General features: G+C 44.6%; 1 protein-coding gene and 1 long non-coding RNA gene across 3 annotated transcripts in view; one reads left to right on the top strand and one right to left on the bottom strand.

Annotated features, from left to right (window-relative positions):
• Positions 1-25,101, top strand: part of CNTNAP2 (contactin associated protein 2) — a 999,981-nt gene that overhangs the window by 845,720 nt on the left and 129,160 nt on the right. For both annotated transcript variants that reach the window (XM_083577628.1, XM_083577629.1), the window contains one exon: positions 13,122-13,278. In XM_083577628.1, the coding sequence (XP_083433754.1) occupies positions 13,122-13,278 (157 nt within the window). The remainder of the gene's footprint in view (positions 1-13,121; positions 13,279-25,101) is intronic.
• The window catches only part of LOC310745658, a 28,723-nt gene continuing 10,158 nt past the window's right edge, over positions 6,537-25,101 (bottom strand). Inside the window, exon 3 of the long non-coding RNA XR_014540287.1 lies at positions 6,537-6,751. This is a non-coding gene — a long non-coding RNA (uncharacterized lncRNA). The remainder of the gene's footprint in view (positions 6,752-25,101) is intronic.

Below are 25,101 nucleotides of genomic sequence, written 5' to 3'. Positions count from 1 at the left end.
TGATCCTCCACTGCTGCTTTGGGGTTCCCCTCTGGCTCCTTGTTTCTGGTGCGTCCCCCCTGGGACCCCCCTTGCCCTGACCATCGGCGCCCCCTTCTGGGAATCTTCTGATTCACTGGAGAAGCTCATGGAATCTCTCGGGCCACTGTCATACTCCCCTACGCTGCCCTCGGATTCTTCCCCTTCGCTCTCCCAATCCTCTCTCCCCAGTGCTCCTGCTCCTGATTCCCTGACAGTTGCCATTATTAATTACAGTACCATATAAGCAGAATGCAAAGGGAAGGTGGTGGAATAGACTTTGCTGACTGAGAGCTGTAGCTTCCAATCTGGGGCTAGAATTTTCCCCAACACTCCAATCACAGTGCTTTTTTTGGCAGGGGGATGGATGGTGCAATCTTAAAATGCAGCGAGCTTACCCTGGTTGCCTGGTTCTGAGAGCATTCTGCAAGGATATGGTCACTGCTGCTGCTTATGAAGTCAGCATTCACAGCGCTTGAAGCGGATTGGCTGTGGGCACTAATCACAAATGTCCTTCTTTATGCAAATAGCTTGTACTGATTTGCTTGATGTTACTAATCACAAGGCAAGGAGGAGAAACAGAGTCCTGAAGGGCTTTGCTGCCCTCTTTTTCAACAGGAGTTGGTGGATTCTTTTTCCTCCAGAGCTATAGAGGGCATGCCATAGGGTAGGGCTGCCATATTTCAAACAGTGAAAATCCAGTCAGAAAAGCTGTTGGGCTTTTTTTTTTTTTTGGCAAAGTTCTTGAGCTTGGGGGGGGCAAAGTCGTTGAGCTAAAAAAGCTGTTTTTGAGCTATTTTTATGGGGAAACAGCAATGTTGACAAGGGCTGCCATACAACTGGATTATCCTGGACATTTTTGCCAATTTCCGCCCGGACACTGCTGCCGACTGCAGTATTCTAGTTGTATGGCAAGCCTACCATAGTGATGCAAACACCAAGAAGGAGGAGGAAGAGCATAGAGTGAATGGTTATAGCATAGGAGTGGGGGGGGAGCTTTGGGTAGGCACTGTGGGCTTGGGGGGGCACTGGCCCAGTTGTCCTTGGCAAGCAGCCTACTCTGCCTGCATTGGAAGAAGCCAAGATCCCAGGCGGCACTGGAAGTGGATAAGGTGTGCTGGGAAGGGAGGGGGAAAGAGCACCCAGACATAACCAAATGCTCAGTGCTTGAGGTACTGCTGTGGATCAAGATGTAATTGCTTCATTTCTGCAGGCTTTGTGGAGGCTCTTCAGTGTGGATCAAGGTCTGCCTGTTGCTACTATCACATGGTGACATTCCAGTGATAGAAAAAGCAATGGGAGGACTTGATCTGTGCTGCAAAGGACACAGCCCACCCACCCCCTAGGCCTTCGAAGGCCCGATACACGTGTGTTTGATTTTAGTTTCAATAGGCCTTATCAGTCTAGCTGGAAATCTTGCCTCAGGGCTGGTTTTTACATTTCTTGTTCTTGGAAATGCTCACTAAACAGCACACCAGGCAGTGCCCTACAGGGTTGCAATTCAAAGCACAGTGGGATGTTCAGGGCTTCGCCCAAGACATTTTGTTGCCTAAGGCAGACTACTCAGGTTCTGCCCCCTCCTCCTCCTGACTGCACAGGCACACATCTCCATCGTAAACACTGAAGAACATGAAATAAAAGGGAGGGGAACCAAATGTATGCCTTATGGGTGACCCGGGGATTCTAACCTGCAGCTTTGATTTGCACATATGGGAAATGGAACGAAGGAATATGCATTACCCTCAGCTGCAGCTATGCAGAAATAGAAAGAAAAGGTTTGTCACTGCCAACACATTTCCCATACATTCTGGTGCTACAGAAGAAACCCAAGATAAGCCCCAAGGTGTCATGCGCCCTGATTTCTTACCTTTGAGAAACACTTCATAAGAATATAAGATGAATATGGATCAGGTCAAATGCCCATCTAGGCTTGCCCTCTGTTCTCACAGTGGCCAACCAGATGCCTATGGGAACCCTGCGAGGACCAACGGAGGGCAGCAGCACCCTCTCCACCTGGGATTCCCAAAATCTGGCATTCAGAGGTCTCCTGCCTCCAATGGGGGAGCAGAATATAGCCTTATCCTCTGTGGATTTGTCTAATAATCCTTTAAAGACATCCAAGTTGGTGGCCACCACAACCTCTTGGGGGAGCAATTTCCATAGTTTGATTACGCACTGTGTGAAAAGGGACTTTCATTTGTCCTGAATCTTCATATATCAAGCCACAACCCAGTAACCCCTGTGCATTGCAAAAGAAGACCAACAGCTAGGCTGAACGTGCCTGGCCTGCAGTTCCAAGTAAGCTAAAACAGCACCCCAAAATAAACCCACAAAGATCATCATTGAATTATAGAATCATAGAATTGCGGAGTTGGAAGGGACCAATGGCAGAAATTTGCCTGCAGCCCAGAAATGGTGAGGAGGAGCTAGGTGCTTAATCCTTTGCTGATTCTCCCTTGCAAATGCCCCACCCATTTTTAATCCACTCTTCCTCCCCCAGGCCAGGCTCTAAGAGAAGAAACAGGCTCTGCTCATTCTCCTCTCCCCCAAATGTCCCTCCAACTGCTCTTGCAGTCATGTTGCCTCAACAACAAATACCAAAGCAGGAGAGCATTCTGACCTCACTGAGAACAAGCTTCTGTGAGCCACTGTATTTAGTGTGTAATACTATTGTGCTCAAGCTGCACCAGTGCCATCTTCCCCTGCAACCTTCCTTGAATTGTGCCCAATATGGGGAAGCAAATTCCACTGAATTAACTTATTTCTGACTGATATATGCAACCGAGAGGGAAAGGGCATAACTCAGTGGATGCAGCATGTGCTTTTGATGTAAAATATCCCATGTTCCATCCCCAGCAACTCCGTAGAGCGCTGAAAGCCTGGAGACCAATATTGGGCTAAATCCGCCTTTTTTTAAAAAAAACAACTTTTTTTGTACATGAATATTTATTGAATTTTATAACAAATAATGATACAAATCTCATTCATCATGTTATTTACAATTATTCTCCCTCCCCTCCTCTGGACTTTCCTCAACTCCCCCTCTGCTGAGTTATTTAGTTTTATTTATTGTATCCTGCTTTTCCTACACAAAAATAAAATCCCTTATCATTTCTCTGAAATATCTGTTACTCAAATGAAATTGTGAACATTTATTCAAATCCTGCCAGTGAATCCGGTCCATTCTGTTGTTTCTGAGCCAGTGTGGTGTAGTGGTTAAGAGCAATAGACTCGTAACCTGGTGAACCGGGTTCGCGTCTCCGCTCCTCCGCATGCAGCTGTTGGGTGACCTTGGGCCAGTCACACTTCTCTGAAGTCTCTCAGCCCCACTCACCTCACAGAGTGTTTGTTGTGGGGGAGGAAGGAAAAGGAGATTGTTAGCTGCTTTCAGACTCCTTCGGGTAGTGATAAAGTGGGATATCAAATCCAAACTCTTCTTCTTCTTTTTGCAAATAAAGTATAAATGGTTCCCAGACTCTTTTGAAGTCCTTTTTGTTCTTCTCTCGTAGTTTATCTGTTAGCTTAGCCAATTCTGCATTTATTCTGCAAGGAATAAATCCGCCTTCTGTGACCTGGTGCCACCCAGAGTCCTTGGGCTGCAACTCCCATCATCCCTGGCTGGGGGCATCAGGTTGGGAATGAGTGAGTGAGCAAGGGGGTTCAATAGCCCTGACTCCACAGAAGGCCACTTCCAGTGTTCCTAAAGCAAACACTTTCACCTACTTACTCCTTCTAGCTGTGGCGCTAAGAGACGGTGGCATGCTTGATTGAGCTTGGTTGAGCTTGGTTGTCCTTCTCCCAAGTCCAATGTCACAATCACTAGACCACAGCATGCAAGGGCATCTAATCTCACTGCTGGGGCTATGATAGCCAAGAAATATATAACAAGCCAGCCTCCGTTAGTGGTGTTGCAAAGGGAATATGTGTCTCACTGAGGAAGGAATCATCCACATGGCGGCAGATTTTCAGATTCAGGGTCCAAAAGTGAATCTTCCCGACAGCCTAATGAAGCTGTCAAGAATCCTTTCTTTCCCTGAGGTGACAGATACCATTCCTGCTGCTTTCTTACCGCTTGCTAATCCTGGAAGAAGATGGGGCTCTTTCATTGCACTACTTGTCTGAGAATAGCTGTGGAATACTGAACATAGGTAGACAAGGTCCCTGTAATGAAAATGAAGCAATCCATCCATGCAACAAGCTTGTTCTGCGAGCTCAGAGAAATGGTGTTTACTTCCATGAAAAGGACATTTTAATCAAGTGTCTGATAGCCAGGATACTTTGCATCTCCTGTTTTATTTCCTATAGATCTGTCTGAAGTTTCATTTTTGAAGCCATACATTGCAGATATGATAATTTTTTACCTTAAACACACTCTTTGAAAGTGAAAACTAGCAAATGTAAAGTGATATCAGCTTCACACTTCTCTGCGCACCTCGGCACATCAAAAATAGGCTTCAGAGCTAAATTGTGCTCTGGTGCATGGAAATAAGCTCAATGCATCATTAATTCAAATTACAACGGCTAACTACAATCTACCCACAGGCAAATATAAGCATAGGTCTGGAACTGAGAGCAGATCTGCACCAGGCATTCAAAGTACAGCTGGGGTGGGGATTTCAGTTCCCAGGATTCTTTGGGGCGAGTCCTGTGCTTTAAAGGTATGGTGTGGATCCTGTGCCCTCAGTCCCCTGCTGCTTTGTGCCTGAGCAGCTTCTTGCCAATTCTGCAGGCATCAGACGGCCCAAGGGATGAAGAGGCTCTCACTGGGACCTTTAAAGTGCAGAGCAGATCTCCAGGTGTTTTTGACTTCAGCTCTGATTTTTTTAAAAAAAAAAAGATATTTATTAGGGTTTTCCATTTTATGCAAACAAAGAAAAAAAGAAAAAAATTAAAAAGAAAAAATATTAAAAACACATAAATTTCATAACTTATTTTTCAATAACATATTTCCCTGACCTCCTCATGCCTCCCCTTCTTGTATTCCAGTTCAAATTGTTCATCCAGCAAATCCCTATCTCATAGCATTACAGCTAAAAACCTTATTTTCTATCCATCTTCTTAACTTATTGTAACTTATACTTTTACTTATATACAAAGAAAAAGAAGTATTTTTTCATATTCTTTTGTACCATTACAGCTAATAACCCCTTAATTTCAATCCAACATCACTCAATATTCCTTAATGTTACAGTATTTTTGCAAATAGTCTTTGAATTTCTTCCATTCTTCTTCTGCCGACTCTTCTCCCTGGTCACGGATTCTGCCAGTCAATTCTGCCAATCCCATAAAGTCAATCAACTTCGTCTGCCATTCTTCCAGAGTGGGTAGATCTTGCGTCTTCCAATACTTTGCGATGAGTATTCTTGCTGCTGTTGTAGCATACATAAAGAAAGTTCTATCCTTTTTTAACACCAATTGGCCGACCATGCCCAAGAGAAAGGCCTCTGGTTTCTTCACAAAGGTATATTTAAATACCTTTTTCAATTCATTATAAATCATTTCCCAGAAAGCCTTAATCCTAGGGCACGTCCACCAAAGGTGAAAAAATGTACCTTCATTTTCTTTACATTTCCAACATTTATTATCAGGCAAATGATAAATTTTTGCAAGCTTGACTGGGGTCATGTACCACCTATATATCATTTTCATAATATTTTCTCTTAAGGCATTACATGCCGTAAATTTCATACCTGTGGTCCACAACTGTTCCCAGTCAGCAAACATAATGTTATGTCCAACATCTTGTGCCCATTTAATCATAGCAGATTTAACCATTTCATCCTGAGTATTCCATTTCAACAGCAAGTTATACATTCTTGATAGTATCTTAGTTTTGGGTTCTAACAGTTCTGTTTCTAGTTTGGATTTTTCCACCTGGAAGCCAATTTTCTTGTCCAAATTATAAGCCTCCATTATCTGAAAATAATGAAGCCTTGACTTCAGCTCTGATTATCCCTGACCATTGGCCATGCTGGTCAAGGCGGATGGAAGTTGGAGTCCAAACATCTGGAAAAGGTACCAGATTGGGGAAGGGTGCTTTAAAGTTTCCAACTCTGCCCTGCACTCTTTGTCTGAGCTGCGGTCAATACCTGTTTGCTTCCAGATTGCCCCCTGGATCCAGATAATCTATGCAAACCACCTTCTTCACATGAAGAGAAGGCAACAAATGCCTGGCTCTTGTTTGTTTCCCAGTTTGCATAATTCCTAAACACTTTTAGGGAGCAGTGTGGTGTAGTGGTTCGGAGCGGGGGACTCGTAATCTGGGGAACCGGGTTCACGTCTCTGCTCCTCCACCTGCAGCTGCTGGGTGACCTTGGGCCAGTCACACTTCTCTGAAGTCTCTCAGCCCCACTCACCTCACAGAGTGTTTGTTGTGGGGAAGGAAGGGAAAGGAGAATGTGAGCCACTTTGAGACTCCTTAGGGTAGTGATAAAGCGGGATATCAAATCCAAACGCCTCTTCTTCTTCTCCTTCTTCAATTTGTTCTGTTCTGTTTTTTAAACACATTTATTCGAAAGTTACAATACAGCTTTGTTCACTGCCATAATATCACAGAATGATCACTCCAATCCTCAATCCCACATCACTGTCATATTCAAGAAGCCATTCCATTAGTTCTAGCAATGGAGCAGAAAACCTGGACCTGTAGGATACTTCTGCTTTAATTCCTGCATCTTCTGGACTTCACTTTTGCATGAAGTAGCTTTGCTGCCTCCTTTATCAGGCCTTGCTCCTATAAAACAGGAACATGAAACAGAAATTTAGCAGAAAGATTTCTCTTCATGTTTTTCCATGTCATTCTCATATCAATTTCCATGTCAGACTGCTGTATGTACAGAGCAGCACCACTAAAAAGGCTGCAGTGTTTGGATGAAGACTCTAGCTCATGGGTAAGCAAACTAAGGCCCAGGGGCCAGATCCAGCCCAATCGCCTTCTAAATCCGGCCCGCGGACAGTCTGGGAATCAGCATGTTTTTACATGAGTAGAATGTGTGCTTTTATTTAGAATGCATCTCTGGGTTATTTGTGGGGCATAGGAATTCGTTCATTCCCCCCCCCCAATATAGTCCGGCCCCCCACAAGGTCTGAGGGACAGTGGACTGGCCCCTGCTCAAAAAGTTTGCTGACCCACTGCTCTCGCTGCTTCTGCTGCTTTAAAAATTCCTACTTAGGATTCCCCCGGCTTTGCTTTTTTAAAGAACATCTCTTAACCACAACATTTAGCCAGGCTCCATAAATCACATCATTACCAAATTAACTGCCAGCAGGACTTGGTCTCTTTGACAGCTGAAATAAACTGTAGGTTATCTGTAATATCAGAGGGGAAAGGTTTCAGAGTGATAATAGGAAGAAAACAGTAGGTGACCAGAATGATTAATCCAAGCTACCTGTTATGTTGCTGACTTCTCACGTAGTTTTTCATAAAGTGGTAACTGCTATATGTACATTCTTACATACTATAGGATCCTCTGTAAGCTAGAAATTATTGTATTTTTTAAAAAAAAAATGGAACAAAATCCACATTTTATACACCCCACCCTTCCTCAAAAGAAATTGGGGCAATTTACAAAACCAAAATAAAATTACATTATAACAGTAGTAATGTCCTTATCAATAAATAAAAAACAGTAAAGAAACTAGCAGCAGGCCAAAGAGTGGAGAAACAACTCCCATTAAAAACTCTGAAGGGGAAATGAAACAACCCCTTTAATTACAAAGGGAAGGTTTTAATCCTTGCCAGTCCCAGTAAAAATGGGAGGTTTTTTCTAAAGCTAATTGCTGCTCCAGGGGGACATTTGCTATGTGATCATGACTGGGGAGGGGAACATATAACACGTTGCGATGATCAAGTCTTGAGGTTACAAATGCAGGGGAAACTGTGGCCAGGTATCCCTACCAGAGCATGGTGAGAATGGCCATAGCTGGCACACAAGCCATAGCTAGTGAAAGGCAAAACGATAACAAAGACGGACCCCCACTCTTCCCTGCTCCCTTCCTTGCTTTAATCCTGGCTCAGGGATGTGTTCTGGCATACCCCCAGGATTCACCACTCCAACATCACTTTCTGGCCCGTCTTGCTAATGTCAGACAGTCAGTTGTGCTGCAGATGAGCCAGCTGGGCCCAAGCAATGGGCTGCCTCACACATGCCGCTCAGCGAGGTTCAGAAGCCTGGTCTCCGCACTACTTACTGTTGCTGTTTATTGGTAAAAAGAGAACTATGCCAGGGACAAAAAACAGAGAAGGCAAACATGATTTGGGCATGTTCACTCCAGAGAGTTGCAAGTAGGTCAGTCACTTGCCATTTTTTTTACTAGCCCAACCACCCACTCATGCATGCTTTGCTTTGGTATTCATTTGTGGCCAGCAAGTGATCAAAATTATAAGTAAGTGCTGAACTGGGGGCGCTTCTCGACTGACAGTCACATACTACCAACAAAAAAAATATGCAATGCTATCTGATTGGGGGGGAGCAACAAGCCTGCTTCCCTCAAATATGAGAGAATCCATTGGGAAGTGTGGAATAACACTTGCTCTGATGCAACATTACCTAAACTCCCCACAAGCAAATCTGAATGAATGCTCCTTGAATAGCCAGTGCAGTCTGATCTCCCTGCAAATCAATCAGGATGAATGCTGAATGAACAAGTCACCTGAAACTGTCCTAGGTGTGACATTAATTATGCGAATGCAATTAATTGTGCCTGTTTATTGCTATAGACAGTGTTCTCAAAGCTACCAGCATGAGTTTGACCAAACTGCGGGAGGCAGTGGAAGACAGGAGTGCCTGGCGTGCTCTGGTCCAGGGGGTCAAGAACAACTAAACCACATTGCTATGTAAACAGCAGCCAGTGGGAAGCTTGGCCTTTTTGCTTCTTGCCACAGTCCTAGCAAAAATTGCCCCTCTGAAGCTGTTTATTTGCATATCAAAGGACAATTGCATTGATACTAGAGGAGGCTTCCCTTGAAATGCTCATAGCAGCTTCAGTCATGAGGTGTCATGAGGTGACAGGGAGAGAAAGAGTTAAACTTCTTGTCCCCTCAGGTTACCCAGCCACTGGTTAAAAGAAAGAGAAAAAAGCAAGCAGTTAATTGCACCCACACGATTAATGTCATGGCTACTTTGGTGCTGAATGTCATAAGAATCAGATTCTGAAATACCACAGTCCATAACTGAAATCCTGACCAGAGTTAGACTACTTAAAATCCATTTGACTTCAGTGAATTTAGACAAACTAACTCTGAGCAAGACTGAAGCCAGTTAGAACTGAACACGAGTTAAGTCCTCAGAAGTCCTAAAGGTCATTGCAGTCTTTTGAAAATACTGCCATTTCAAGTGTCTAAATGAACTTTTTTTTCTTCAATGGAATCCCAGTCAGGCACACTGAAAATCTTTCCAAAACATTTCCACAAAGTGATAAAATTAATCTTCTTTCTTCTCAAGCAATAGTATTTTGAAATAATAGGTTTTATTAAATGCTCACTAGAATGCAAAATGCTCCCCTGAAAGCCATGCATTCTTCTATTATGTCAGAAATAAATATGTTATTGACTGTTCTGAGTTTAGTTCATACTACATTAACTCTGATAGGAATGTTTTCATATTAAATGAAATGGTTCTCAAGGAGACATATTTTATCAAACAAGCAAGATTTTGTTTTTATGACACTGGTGATCTATGGGAATACTAACAGCCTTTGTCCATTTTCTTTGTGTGTTGTTCTTGGCATAGCAAAAACAATGCCCTTAATACAAAAAATGTACAGACAATGGCTTTAAATCTACAGTTAGTGAAGGACAGGAATGTCATAAATATATACCATCCTGAAGATTTCAGTGCAAACACCACATATGTGCATTTGTTGGAAACTTCCAAATTCGTAGAGTTTTGTTGTTGCTGTTGTTTTGGAGGGGTGGAGCCCAGATACGTGCAGATCTTATTGTGGAATTTGAGTGAGATATTGGGGAAATGTGGATTTCAGTGTCCACAGCACCATATACCCAACTCTCCAGGGTCACTGAAATACACAGAGACCTTCACAATCTGTCCTTCTGTGTGCGTTGGCTATGAGTTCAGATAGATCATGTCTATGCAGTTTGTAACACCAGAAATTTGAATGCAGTTCACCAGCCATCTTTGCAGCACAAAACAGACTTGGTAAACTCCTATTTTTGCTTCCTGTGGATCACAAGCTTTATTTTATTTAGTACTTTTTATTTTCTATTTCTTGTCCCTCGTGGAACTCAAGGTGGGAATAGGATGCCCCAGTGCTCTCCTTTCCAGGCAGGGATCAGACCCAGACCTGCTTAGTTTCAGCAAAGGGGCTGTATTCAGATAATTCCCTAGGACCACATGGGGGGGGAGAGATGTCTAGGCTAAATCATGCCCTGTAGTACTTCAGAATCAAAATATACCCTAACTCAGGTGCAGAGTTGTTTTTGCAGTAGCAGATGAAACAAAATGCTTTCTATTCAAGGGCTACTTAGGAAGATGGCTTAAAACAGCTCAAGGAATGACAGAGATCATGATTCTTGAGGGAAGCAAACTTTGTTCCACCAAAGCATGCAGCTTTAAAAAGCACAGCATTATCTCCTACATTTAAATCCTTAGATTGGTTCCATTTCTATGAGAGCTTGTCATTCAGAATGTTTGCAGTTACAGATTCTCATGCAGCCCATCATCATTATATCCAACTGCTAATTTTACTTTCATATACTTAATCATTTACTTTCATTAATCATTTCTACTTATAATCCCTCTTTTGATAAATGTCAGCAATTTTCTTCCCTTCTGGTGCTGTAATTAGCTGGGTTTGCAAGGGAGGCATCGACAATGAGGAGAATTAGGCTCTGCAGGAGGAGGAGGTTGAGCCTTGGTGCCTTCGCAGAACGGCTAGAAATAAAACCATACAATATGGTACATGGCAGGCTGCACTCAAATTAGATGACAAAAGTATGATCATCATTCCAGTTCTACTTCAGCAAGTGGGGCAGAAATAATGATGCAGCATTCTAAACACACTTAAATGGTGCTGCTTCTCTCTTCATTCAAATCCCTCCTCAACCCCCCCTTATCCAGGGTCAATTTTCATCCCCCAATGCGTTTTCATGCTCTCTTATCCTTGCCCCGCCTTCCCTTCCTGTCACACTTTAGGCCAATACAGTAAGTCCCTGGAAACCTGCTCACAGGTAGAGAATGTGATGCTTCACAGCTGGGGCCCTCTCCCCTCTAAGGTCCCCTTGAAGGTCCACTCTTGCTTCAGAGTCGACCTGGTGAGCCCTTTGTTCTCCGAACTCAGGAGCCCAGTTCATCACATGACCCTCCCTTTTCTTAGGCTGGCTCCTGTGCACAACCAACACAGCCAGGACTCCTGCTTCTTTCCTAATCCCAGTAACTCTCCCCTTAACTCCCTGAGAACTGGGGCTTACCCTCTTCCGATTTCGCCTGCCTGTGTTTGGGTCATCTGCAGTGTTGAGCCGGAGGGAGCCACTCCCTTCCATGCCCGACTATGATTCTGTTGGAAGCACCAAATGCTGTGAAGCTTTTCTTGCAACCATCTGATCCCTCCCAGCCCCTTCCTAAATTATTTTGGTACACAGAGGTAAGGTGTGCTCTCCAGCCTGGTCTTAGTGGCCAGGGACGTTTCCTGCATATACTCACAGAGGCATGAGTCGAGTGCCAGTGCCTTCTCTGTTCTAAACAAAGGATGAAAGGCCACACTGGGTGCTAGAATAGAGTACTATTTCTTCCAAGAGTGCTTCATTAAGTTTGCATTCCTGTGTACAGTCACCAGAAGTAAGCCCACCAAACTCACCTAGACATACGTTGGGCCAGCCTATTATTTTATGGAACTCACTGCCACAAGATGTCATAATGCCCACCACATGGGTTTTTCTATTAGTATTACCCACCCTCGACCCTAAGGTGGGTTCCAGCATTAAAACAGCATTAAAAACAGCTTATTCAGCAATTTTGTTCTGAATTTCTTTCACAGCAGATTACAGGTGTGGAGATGGAAGGAATTTTAACCTTCTTTCCCCTCACCATGTCACTTTGTGTTCCTAATAAAGATCACCAGCGCCTGGTCGTTTATCAAAGTGCAGCTACCACAGTCATAGATGGCATAAAATTATTCAGGGTTTTAATAGGAAACAATATTGTGAGGCACTCTGGAAGTATTTCTACAGCTACAGTTACAGCTACAAGTCAAGTCTTGTGGCTGGTGCACACTCCCCTAGTATATGCACACATCAGTTAAAACCACCTGCTTAAATATTAGTCTTTCACAGTCCATGTGGACAGGCTGACTTCATAAACACTGTAATGATCCTAACACATATGAAGAGAACACATAATTGGTGCACCAGGGACTCAGCTACATTAGGAAAGAAAAACAGTTTTATATGCATTATAGCACTATGACAACAGATGGAGTCGTGGATGTGATTTCTCATAATAACGTTTACAATGTGTTTTCCTGAAACGCTGTTTTGATGTGTCTAGATCCAGCCCTGTTGCTAAAGGGACCCGGTCCACTCTGGCAGTCTTCTATTCTGATGGAGCTGGGAAGACTTTGGCTGTGCATCTGTGATGAAGTCCTCTAACTGAGAGGATAGTAATGCAACATCCTTGGGCCAGAGACGCCCCATCACCGCATGTTTGTCTTGTGGATCTGTGTCTGTGGCTAAGTGCCTCTGCAATTTCCCTCTGACATCGGATCTCAACCTCATGCACTGAAGAGGAGGGATTTGACTTCAATGTGATGGAATCAGGTGTTTGGTGCTGCCCAAGAATCTTGGATTGCTGCTTGTCTGTTCCGATCTGAGTCCAGGGCGGCCTCCTAAAACATCAGTTGCTTAAGAATTTTAACTCCCCTCCCCCCGCCGCCACCACTGATAAATAAAGGATCAAATCATTTCTAAAGATAAATGAGCGTGCACGTGATGTTTTGGGTGCACCAGGATTTCAAATCTCATTTGAGCAATGTATTTCTTTTCCAGATGTGCCCAGGGGCTCTGAGATACAATGTGGCTGGCACAGGAGCTGTAGCATCATGGAGCTCTGCTGTATTTAGCATGACCACTTCTTTCTTTATCCTTACAGAGGGCAGTCCGTATACCTGGTGGTTTGGACGTGCCAATGAAAAACACTACTATTGGGGAGGCTCTGGACCAGGCATTCAGAAGTGTGCGTGTGGCATTGAACGGAACTGCACTGATTCCAAATACCACTGCAACTGTGATGCTGATTCAAAAAAAGAGTAAGTATGTTGTTAAGTGCACAGTAACAATACGTTAACAATTTGCAGCACAATCCTACACACCTAAATCTCTCACAATACTAAATCTCAAGGTCACACAATTACATGAATTGGTCAGGACAGGCGGAAGGTTCCAGACAGACGTGGTACATAATTAAATGGAGGAATTCAGTTGCAGAGAATGTGATTATGGTCATCAGCTTTGATAGCTGTTAAGCACTGTTCTGCATCTAAACATTTAGCAGCTACTATTAACCATGGAACATCTATGCTCAAAGGCATTCTACCTGAGAGTACTGGGTGCTAGGAACTTTCCAGCCTTTTAGTCTTTTTATATACTTATGGGCCTGGGTGACAGAGTACATTTACAGTAATCTTTGTATATACCTTTAAACACCTAAATCTCCTCTTCCTGACTCCACTTTTTTATGTAACAGGTTCTTTTTATACACTGAATATTGCTCTCAAAGGAACACATTTCTGGTACATGACAGAATTGGACCCATTATTAGCTTTGCATTTACTGCTTTGATCTCAGTGATTAAATAAATGTGTGATTATAGCTCAAAAAGGTTTGATAATACGATATACTTCTTTGCGTGCTGAGGTCCCCCAAAACACCCCTACCCCAATAACTCACACATCACTCATAAATTTTTGTTTAAGGTTTTTGGCATAGTTTTGGCCACAACTTTATTAAACATACAAATTGTGAGTGGTTGCTTAGGCATTGGTTATGACTATCTGTCCCCCCCGCCTTGGGGGACAGCACTGACTCCCGGATTCCAGCGAAAGCCAGTGTGGAGGAACAAGATCAGGGATAACTGGAGCTGCAACACAGACCCTCAGCTTCTCCCCGCATGCTCCCAGGAGCTTACGCGGCCCGCACCCGATTCCAGGGGTTTGGACGAGAGGATGGTAAGCCCCTGAATTCCTTTAACAGAATTCCCATGCAGCAGCAGCATTGGAGGGGCAGGCACAGCCAATCCATACCCCTCCACCAACCAATTTAAACCAATGCCTAACCGCCACAGAGCCTTAGCTCACCGCCAAACCACTCACAAATGCAACCCTTCCTTCAATCCCAAAGCAACCGTAGCCAACCAGGTGTCGTTCCCTATAGGGGAAAGATGTACCCTAAAGGGGGCAGCAGCCTTGAAGGTAATCACAGGGTGCAAAATCACGGAACCACCTGAAGCAAGGACCTATTTTATTTTACTTTATTATTTATTTTATTTTATTTTATTTTCCACTGCCTTATTAACATGCTTTCCGGCCTCTTCGGTGGTAGTTTGTCTAGGCATTGGTTCCCGACTAGCTGCACCTGACCTCAGCAGGGCAGCACTGACGACTGGGCCCCACCATATCGTCAGTACAAGCAAACATTGTGGGGGAGCAATGAATCCCAAAGCAACCGCATCCAGCCAGGTGTTGTACCCCATAGGGGAAAGATGCACCCCATCTGCCCTAAAGAGGGCAACAGCCTTGAAGAAAACAGCAGGGTGCAATATCACAGAGCCACCTAAAGCAAGGACCTATTTTATTGTATTTGTTATTTTATTTTATTTACTTTATTTATTTTATTTTATTTTCCACCGCCATATTAACATGCTTTCTGGCCTGCTCGGTGGTAGTTTGTTCAGGCATTGGTTCCCGACTAGCTGCACCTGACCTCAGCAGGGCAGCACTGACGACTGGGCCCCACCATATTGTCAGTACAAGTAAACATCGTTGGGGAGCAATGAACCAGGATCAGACTTAAGCTCACCCCAAATGCTCCCAGGGACTCTTGCGTGGCCCTACCCCTCGAAAGGGGTTGACAAAAGCATGGCAAAAACTTGGATTCCTTTAATGGAATATCTTTGCACATTGGAGGGGACAGGTGCTCCAACCCCCCCTCCAGATCACCTTGAACCAATGCCTTAAATTATTTTGAGTCCAGGGAGAGCTGCCATCAACTCGAACCAAGCCCTCTTGCATGCAGGAATGCAAACTTATGCTGGAGGAAGACGGCAAATCATTCTCGCCTAGCTGTACCACCAGCACTGCGGGAGGACCTGCACAGGTCACACTTGACCGCACCAAAGGAAGGATCTCCTCCCAAAGCATTCCCCATCTGGACATCCAGTATATGTTCACATGGGCAGGAAGACTGAGATGGCGCCCCTGTCCAGACTCGTCAGCGCGCTTGCCAGCCGAGTGTATGCTATGGCCCAAATGCGCACAGCTGCTCCTATGAAAAAAGGAAATAACAGACAAGCATCAGCACAGACATCATTGTGACACTTCCTGATATAACCCTTGTCAGCGTCAGACTTCCAATGACCCGTATTCACAATCCTGTCTACTGACAGGCCCCCAGTGTGCAGCCTTTGCAGCAGCCCTATTCAGAAGGAATGAGGCGTGTTCAGCGGTAGGCAAGCCGCAGGCCGTAATAACTGGTGCACGACGTAAGCACATTGATGCCTGGCTAACAGGAACCCATTTTCATGCACTAGGAGCGGGCCAGCCCCCAGGGGAATGAAAAGCCAAATATTTCTGGTATCCATAACTGGGCAAGGGCCCTCCTCACCTGTAACGGGAAGCCTGATTGTGGCACTCCTGCCCTCTAAGTCTGTTTTAGAGTTCCCAACTCTAATGACAAGCTCCAAAGCAGATAAGGAAAAGTCCTGAAGCAATAAGCCTCCAGACTCTCAGCCCCGTGCTGGCTCCAACAACCATTTCCCCAACCCTCAGTGCACCAAAATGCAATGGAATACTGAAAGGAATCTCGCCTTGATCTTTTACCAGCAGATAAGCTTTAGCTTGTTGCAGATACTGCATAGGTAAAATTGACCGACTTCCTGCCCACTGTCCTATGAGGTTGGAGCCTATTCCAACCTTCCAAGGCCCTGCGCACTACAAACTTTATACAAGGGTCTCTGAAAATTAAAGCTTCAGTACAACAGACATTGCAGCGGACTGAATTCTTATAGTTATAACAGCATGCCCAATCTGCAGCAGGTGGACCAAATACTGCAGGATCTGCTCAGAGGATGGGGGCCAGTTCATCTGAATGGCCAAGGACTGCCAGCTTAAGGCTAAGAAATCCATCCAGGCCTTCCCATAAGAGCTAAAAGCAGAAAGGGAAATGGAAGCTGCTGCTCTCTGTAATTACTAATTGTTGTCAAAATGCCACAGGTGGTCTGGAAAAGTCTGGCAGTAGCTGAGTGTCTGGAGCCCAGGATCCGAAGCACTCCATCTGAAAATGGGATAGAGTGTCAGTGACATCATTAGAGGATCCCGTAATCAGGAGAGCAGAAAGCACAATATTAAACCTTAAGCGGCGCAGCTCAAAAGCGTGAGCGGAGGGGCGGAGACTCTGCTGGAGCGTGAGGACTGTTTTGCCAAGACACTCACCACTACCTGGTTATCAGACCAAAAGCAGATCTGATGTTCACTGAACTCCTCGGGCCACATGTGAACTGCTACTACAATGGGGAAAACTCAAGAAAAGTTAGGTCACATGATTGCCTCACCATACCGGGCTTGAGGCCATGGCTTTGCACACCAGCAGCCCCTGAAATAAAAAACCAAAGGGCAAAGATCCAGCAGCATCAGCATGAACCTGAAAATCCCTGTGCAAGTTCCAGGTATCCTGCCATGGCCAACTACTATTGCATACATTTAGGAATTGCAACCATTGCATGAGATCCCATTGCATGTATGAGAAAGGTAAGGGGACCTCAGGCCGCAGGCAGCCTGGCCTAGTGGAAAGGGAAGGGGCGGCCTGGGGCAACCACTCTGCATGCAAGATTAATTAAGTGACCCAGCAAGATCGGATCTGATGAAGCATCACTTGCTACAGAGGAAGTATTACAAAATAACTTCCTTCAAGGCAGACAGCTTCTCCATAGGCAAGTGGTATGTTTTAGCAAACGATATCCATCTGGATCCCTAAATAAAATGGGAATATGGGCAAAAGGTATTGAGGTATTGCTTGCCAGCTTCCAGCCCCTGCTTGGGCAGGGGGCATCTTGTGCTGCCATCATAATACGTAAATTTACAGGGCCGACGCTGGCCAGAACCCCTAAAGAAGTCCCGACAAAGCTGCTGACGAGCCAGCTTCCTTTTCAGACACACACTCTGTGCAACACAACTACACACTCCATGCAATGCAACTACACACTCCGTTCAATGCAACTACACACTCCGTGCAATGCAAAAACGCACTCTGTGCAATGCAACTACACACTCCGTGCAATGCAACTACACACTCCGTGCAATGCAATTACACACTCTGTGCACTGCACACCCTCCATTCAATGCAACTACACACTCCGTGCAATGCACACACACTCTGTGCAATGCAAAAAACACACTCTGTGCAATGCAAAAAACACACTCTGTGCAATGCAACTACACCCTCCGTGCAATGCACACACACTCTGTGCAATGCAACTACACACTCCGTACAATGCGCCCACACCCACACTCTGTGCAATGCAACAACACACTCTGTGCAATGCAACTACACACTCTGTGCACTGCAACAACACACTCTGTGCAATGCAACTACACACTCTGTGCACTGCACACCCTCCGTTCAATGCAACTACACACTCTGTGCAATGCAAAAAACACACTCTGTGCAATGCAACTACACCCTCCGTGCAATGCACACACACTCTGTGCAATGCACACACACTCTGTGCAATGCAACTACACACTCCTTGCAATGCGCCCACACCCACACTCCGTGCAATGCAACAACACACTGCGTGCAATGCAACTACACTCTGTGCAATGCACACACACCCTCCATACAATGCACACAACCTCCGTGCAATGCAAATGCAAATCTCTCATGCAATGCAATGCAAATGCAGCCCGTGCAGCGCTGTGCCCTGCAACGCACAGAGCAAACTGCAATGTGGGCACGCAAAGGTGCTTTCTCCCGCTTGCATATTGCAAACGTGGCGCCTGTTACATCCCTCACAGTGAGGGAACCACCAAAAGACCCTCGACACTGGACCTAAGTGTCCAGGTAGAGCAATGGGGGAGCATGCAGCTGTCCCATATAGGGACCAATCCTGCAACCTAGGCATTACCGGCACTATGCGCTGACCAGCTGAGTTATCCAGGATGATCCCTAAAGATCCAGGACAGCCTCACCCTGACCCCTGTAGAGGTCCAAGGTGATGTCTGAATCATCATCCCTGCTTCTCTTTGCCCTCCTCCTGGATTGCAGCCTTCAAAAATGCTTCCTTCTGGAAGAAGGCACCTGGGGCGTCCACAAGTCATCCCCTGCAGGAGAGGCAAGCTCTTGAGGCATCTGCAAAAGCCCTGTCATAGTCCGCAAAAACTAAACAATGTAAGGAACCGGTGAAACCAATGCTTCATGGACCACATGGGGACACTATTCAGGCCGGAAACGCTTCCAGGCCATCGAATTCTAGGGCAAAGCCCTAGGATCACATGCTAGGCCAGGCATAAATGTTTCCAGTGAAATAGCAGAGTTGAGGTAGCCCACAGCTTGTCCAGGTACCCCTGCTTGCCCTTTTAGAGGGAAGCACCCCTTCAAGAAACCCAAAGTTCTTTTATCACAAATGGGCCGAACTACCCAGCAAGAGAATAGCCCAAAAGGAGCAATTTGTTTTGTTTTGTTATAACAATGGCTAAGAGGGGGATATGAACCCTGTCTCCAGGTCCTAGTCCTACTCTTTAGCCACTAACCCACAATGGCTCGTCTCTAAAATGGCAGTCGCCACTATCAGGGCAAAACAAACTTAGTGAAAATAAACTTGTTCAGAAACAGCATAGTTCAAGAGCATATACAGAGTGCTCATAGACATTGGAGGCACAGAGAGCCTCTGCTGCCCTGTCTGCCTCAGATATACATTAGCAGCAACTGAGCCTGCAAGCAGGTACATTCTTATAGAGAGGTCAGAGACTTAAAAATTAACTGCTACCTGTAGCAGACTTAGGCTTGGAAGTTATGTGCAGGCCAAATAGGCCTCCCTGCCTCTGCTCTTGAGAATCTTAGTCTCATAGCAATATTAAAGGAACTCAAAATAGTGCTCCCGCCCAAGGCTAGATTAAAATTTGGCCAACAGCGCTGCACACACTCAAATAAAGCCAACCTTCGGGGGTGCTATAAACGAAAGTGATTCCAGCTAAGCTGGGAACAGCCCTGACTAGCCCCACAATTTACAACAGGAGAAATGGGGGAAACCTTTTTTGCGAAAGAAAGCCCCTAACGGGGACTCTCTCCCTATTGGGAAAGGCAAGCCACAGATACAGGGAGAATCTTCCCACAGGGCAGGGTAAGGGATGGGGTGGAAAATCGAATAGGAAAAAGGGGAATTAAATTATTTAAGGGACTAAAGAGGATTAAAAGAAGGGGGAAATAAAGAAATGTAACCAGACAATGAGAAGATTGGATCACTGTCCTCCAGACAGTCCAAGTGCTCCATGTGATCCGGTTCCCACATTGAAAGAGAAAGCAGCTTGCTGTGAACCTTGTTTAAATAGCCTGTTCCCACCCCCAAATTGGCAACATCAATTTTATCCCAGCAACTCAAACAGCCAATCCTTGCCAGGCCCCTCTATCTTATACTGCCTGGCAACTATGGGGTGTCTTGCTAGGCCCCATCCGCAACACGTGCTCTCCTTTAGTGAGAACACGCTTTCTCTTTTTTAGCATTTTTCTTTGTTGTAATCAACCTGTTGATATTTGGATCAATAGCAGTATGCAGACTGTTAGAATGAAAACATTAATTCTTCATATTATTAGTGGTTGCTGAACTACAGAAAAGTGCTTGATTCATTTAGGATAAAAATAGGTAATTAATTATATGGATTAACAGAGAGACTGAACAAGAGAAGCTTTCTTTCAAATGGCTTTTGGATTATAGGAGAAGAATCAAAAGGATACTAAGGTGTAGCAAGCTTAGAAAGTGCTTGGTTTATGAGGTTGAAAGATGCAATCCTGCCTAACAGAACTTAGGTGAGATACTGAAAAAGTCAATGTTTGGGAAGGTCAACTTGACATGATGCAGCCGCAGGAGCTAAAACACCCAAAATGAGACAAAGGAACAAATTATGTAGGAGATATTTATTATGCCACTGAGTTGTCTTTGCAGAGCTCCTAATGGTCTCCAATCCAGCCACCAAGTAGGTACACGTCTGGTTTTTTCCAGCACTACAGTAATATCCACTGTTTTCTGGACTAAATGTTGACTTTATTGTCATGTTTTTTATTATTATTATTATTATTATTATTATTATTATTAATCATTGGCTCTTGTGCTTTTAAGAACTACTACTATTATTATTATTATTATTAATTTAAATTTGAACATCACATTTATATTTCAAAGGGTTGTTGGATGGCAAGAAATGTTTTAAACATAGCCGTTCTATCTAGAAAATTATTCTAGCATTCCAAAGACCTTTCTGAAAATGTTTATTTTTATCAAAAATCCTAAGCAGGTGTTTCTGAGACAACCTTTGGACACCCAGAGGAGCATCAAGTGGAAAGCACCCCTTCAGAAAACCTAGAGCCAGGGCATGGTGTGTTTTAAAGAGAGAAACCTAGCACTTTGGTCTGGAAAGAAACTGATAACAGCAGCAAAACAAATGTATTGCTAACAGAAGAATTTCTGTTCAGGTCTTCTGCCAGCCTAGAACAGGAGCTTGGGGCTCAAGAGGTGGTTGTGGAGGAGAAAAGGGACATTATCTTTCCCACCACCCTAAAATCTTCCCCCAGTGTGCTTCCCCCAGTGTGCGTGGTATATGGCCTTGGTCCTGTATACCTGAAGGAGCGTCTCCGCCCCCATCGTTCAGCCCGGACACTGAGATCCAGCACCGAGGGCCTTCTGGCGGTTCCCTCATTGCAAGAAGTGAGGTTACAGGGAACCAGACAGAGGGCCTTCTCGGTAGTGGCGCCCACCCTGCGGAACGCCCTCCCTTCAGATGTGAAGGAAATAAGCAGCTATCCTATCTTTAAAAGACATCTGAGGGCAGCCCTGTCCAGGGAAGTTTTTAATATTTAACGCTGTACTGTTTTTAACACTTGACTGGGAGCCGCCCAGAGTGACTGGGGAAACTCAGCCAGATGGGCGGGGTATAAAAAATAAATGATGATGGTGATGATGATGATGATGATGGGTCTGGGTCAGGTTTGGGTCTGGCTGCCAACCCCAACCTGAGAACTTTGTTCCTATCTGGAAGTTCTTGGAGAGGGGCAAAGCGCCAGGTGGGAAGGTCCAAGGTCAGCTGCAGGCGACTCAAGGGATCAATCCCTTCCTGGGTTTCCTCCCTACAACTTCCACCATGGACATCCTCAGCATTACGTGGCTCAAATCCTCTCAGCATCACATACCAGGTCCTGCAAGCCACTTGTTGGCTGTTGGGATTCTGTTTGTTTTAAATTTAAAATATTTTTCCTTTTAACTTATAGGCTGCATACTTGAAAAGCCCCCTGCCACTAAGCAGAAACCCTTTCTTGTTTGGCAACCTTGCTTCCAAACAGAGAGCTGCTTGCCCACCCAAGTTTAATATTAGAGGGGATGATGGGGCAATTCCTTCTGACCAGCACCCACAGTATTTTGGACCAGTAGATAAGACTGTTACACACCATCCTGCCTGTGGCCCTGTTCTCCCACTCACTGAACTTCTAACATTGCACTCCACTGCTGGCCTTTGTTCTTCTAGCTAACTCTGAGCTCAGGGAGGGGTTTCACCCATTTTCCAATTGGCACAGAATCTCTGCTTTGTTAATCATCCATCTCCCTGCCCCCTTTGTTTACTTAACAATTTGGCCATTATCAGGCTTACCTGGACATGGGAAACTGAGTCCAGCTATTAAGTGTCTAACTTCAATTCTCCAAGCATTGATTAAATTATGGCACTTGCTAAATCCAGGCACCCAAAAACCCAGAACAAGACAGTCCCTGTGCCAAATGACCACTAAAGAGCCTTCCTGCTGCCCTCAGTTTTTGCATCTGTCACTAGCAAAAGGAAAAATGGCAGCAGTCTTGCAGTGTGTTCTTCTCAAATTTTGTTAATGTATTGAGCTCTCGAAACTATCCGGGAATTTTCTGCTTTGATCCCAAGTACAAATTGAGTCCCGGCACTTACATTGCTCACACATTTTCAGTCGCTGTGTTAAGCTATACGTCCAGCATAGTAGGAGAGAAGGCGGTCCTGGCCATAATTGCTACCTGCCTACCAAGTAACAAAAGCGGTCAGGAAGTAGCCCCAGGCTGTGAACCTGTGAACCCCCCACCATCCAGAGGAGGCTGACCACCTTGTCTTAAATCAACCTCATTACCTGCCATCTGCAGGTATTTTGCTTCCAAACAGTGCATCTGGATTGAGCTTCAATGGGTGGCTTGCAGTGATTTCATCAAGTTTATTTCTCTAAGCAAAAATTTCTCGAAGCAAGAAATACTAATACAACCTGGCATTTAAGTTTTCCTAATTATTTCAACCTGTTTGAGATAAAGCAGCTGCCCATGTAAGCAAGTCCTCTTTGTGTGTGCTTAAAATCATTGAAACTAGTGTGCATTTTTCATTTGAGATAATATTGAAGGAAATGTTTTATCTTGAGTATGAGAGCTCCTTTCATTTCCATGACTGTGTAATCAATATGCAAATAAGCGATTGTTTCTCTTTACCTAGGAGACATTCAGAATGGTTTCGTTGGGAGTGGGAGTGATTTTTCAAAGATTGGGTCTGTCAAGTGTACTATGTGTGTGAGGACTCTTGCTGCACACAAGGCATCCATACTTTCAAGGTTTTCTCTATTGGCATGAAAGCTGGAGGTGGAGGTTTAGTTGACAGAGCTCAAATGCATAGACCAGCTTTGTATTGGGCAACTGCTCTAGTAGCCATAAGCAACCTGGACTTCCATGCGGGGGAGGGAGTGCAGGGGGAGAAGAGGGGTTGGTCACTCCAACCTTCATCCTCTTGGTTTCCATGTTAGTTGTAGAAGAGAGAGAAATCCTTTCCCAACTAGCATGGAAATGGGGTGTGTTCAAGGACGGGATGGCAAATACCCAGTCATCCCCTACCAGCCCATTTGGTAAAAGGCAAACTTTTTTTACTGGCTTGCTAAGAGGGAGTCTCTTGAGTTTCCTTGTTGGCTGCAGAGGAGGTGACAGACTAGGAACTTTTCTGGGCTCATTTACACAACTGCAGTAGATTGTGCATGTAGCAAAGTACTGGTTCTAATTTCAATCATACATCCCTCACCTCATCAAGTCATTTATATAATGAGAACCAGGGTCTATATTGAAAAATGTAATGAGGACTTACGTGAGGGCACTGGTTCTCATTCCAGGTTATATGCTTGGCAGGGCAGCAAGGTATGTGCATTGATCTGGCTGCCCTGTTTTTGCCTTCACTTGTGAACATGGGACAGATTTTGTCCCTAGTATTTTCATTTTGTCTCTCTCACTTATTTCCCCTTTGAGTCTTTTTCACTCTGCATATATGACACTAGAGCAGTTTGTATTCAGATGTAAAGTGACCCCCAATGCTCTGCTGAATCTACAGTAGTGTTTTTACAGGCTTTGGAAATGAAGCCCTACTTCATTTGCTGCCTAGCGCATGTAGTTCTGCCTTCTTGAACATTTTGTTGCAAAGATGGCTGTATGGCATATCGAACATTAAACTTTAAAAGTTATTTTTGTTATGAAACAATTCAATGCATCATTACACAGCACAAACCTTTGAAATGAACATAAAATTATGCCCTTTCATATTTAGTTTGAAATGTATCATTTGGTAAGAACTATTCTTCCCATCCTGCTAATTTCAGGAATCCCTTTTAGTCACAGACACTTGGTTCTATTCCATTTCAATATTGCACTGCTTAGCTGACAATGTATTCACCGGACAGCAAGGCAGCAAGCCTGGCAAGGAGCTCTTGGTGGTGTGAGCCAGTTATTCAGCAAACTGCAGAGGTGAACACCCAAAAGAACAACTGTCAGAGGACTTCAGCTTGCATCAAACAGTGACTTGCTAAACCTGTTTCTCACTTTTGTCCTTTGTTTGCTGTTGCGCCCAAAGATGAAGTCTGTTCCTTTGGACGTTTATCTGTCTTCCTCTTTTTCTTCCTTTAGAAAGCTTCTCTCTCTCTGCCCCCCTTTGACTTTCTCTTCCCATTCTTTCCTTGGTTTGGATTTCTCTCTCATGCCTGGTATAGGACAACTTTGCCTCTTCCCTTTCATTTTTCCTTGCTTGCATTTATCGTCTTAAGTTTCACCATATAACGCTCATGACAAAAATGTTTTGTAAAACCAATTGGTGGTGGTGGTGGTGGTAGCTGTGAATGATTGTGGAATGGGCCTGCAGTTCATCTGCTCCCACAGTTTTCAAAGGAAAAAGTAGCAAGGCTTTCCAGATAGGTGCTGTCACTTTTTGGCCACTTTCAATTCAGTTCAGTGGGCATAGACCACGCTATGGTGAGCAGAGTTCACTTCTACCTTGTCCCAACCAGTCACTGCATGCACCTTGTAGGCTTGCATTGCTGGAACGTCATCATTCCTCAATTTTGCTTCTCAGAAGGATGTTGTCAAACTTCTGCATGGTTTTTGATCTTTTTGGCCCTTAACCTGTGATGAGAGCAAGTGCTCCATGGAGACCCTTTTGCATGTGGGGATATGCCAACGGGTGTAATTGTCTCCACTCTTCTGCCAGATTCGCTCACTCTGCTTTATATGTGAATGGGGCAAACATATGCTTAAACAAATGTTGCTGCTCCCATTTATTTTGCCCCTTAATTAAGTTAATTTTGGAATTGATACTGTAAAAATAACACCTTATCACAGTTAC

Source organism: Podarcis filfolensis (genome assembly GCF_964270895.1).
Source record: "Podarcis filfolensis genome assembly, chromosome: 12".
Taxonomy (NCBI): Eukaryota; Metazoa; Chordata; class Lepidosauria; order Squamata; family Lacertidae; genus Podarcis; species Podarcis filfolensis.
This window is presented reverse-complemented; position numbering and strand designations above follow the sequence as displayed.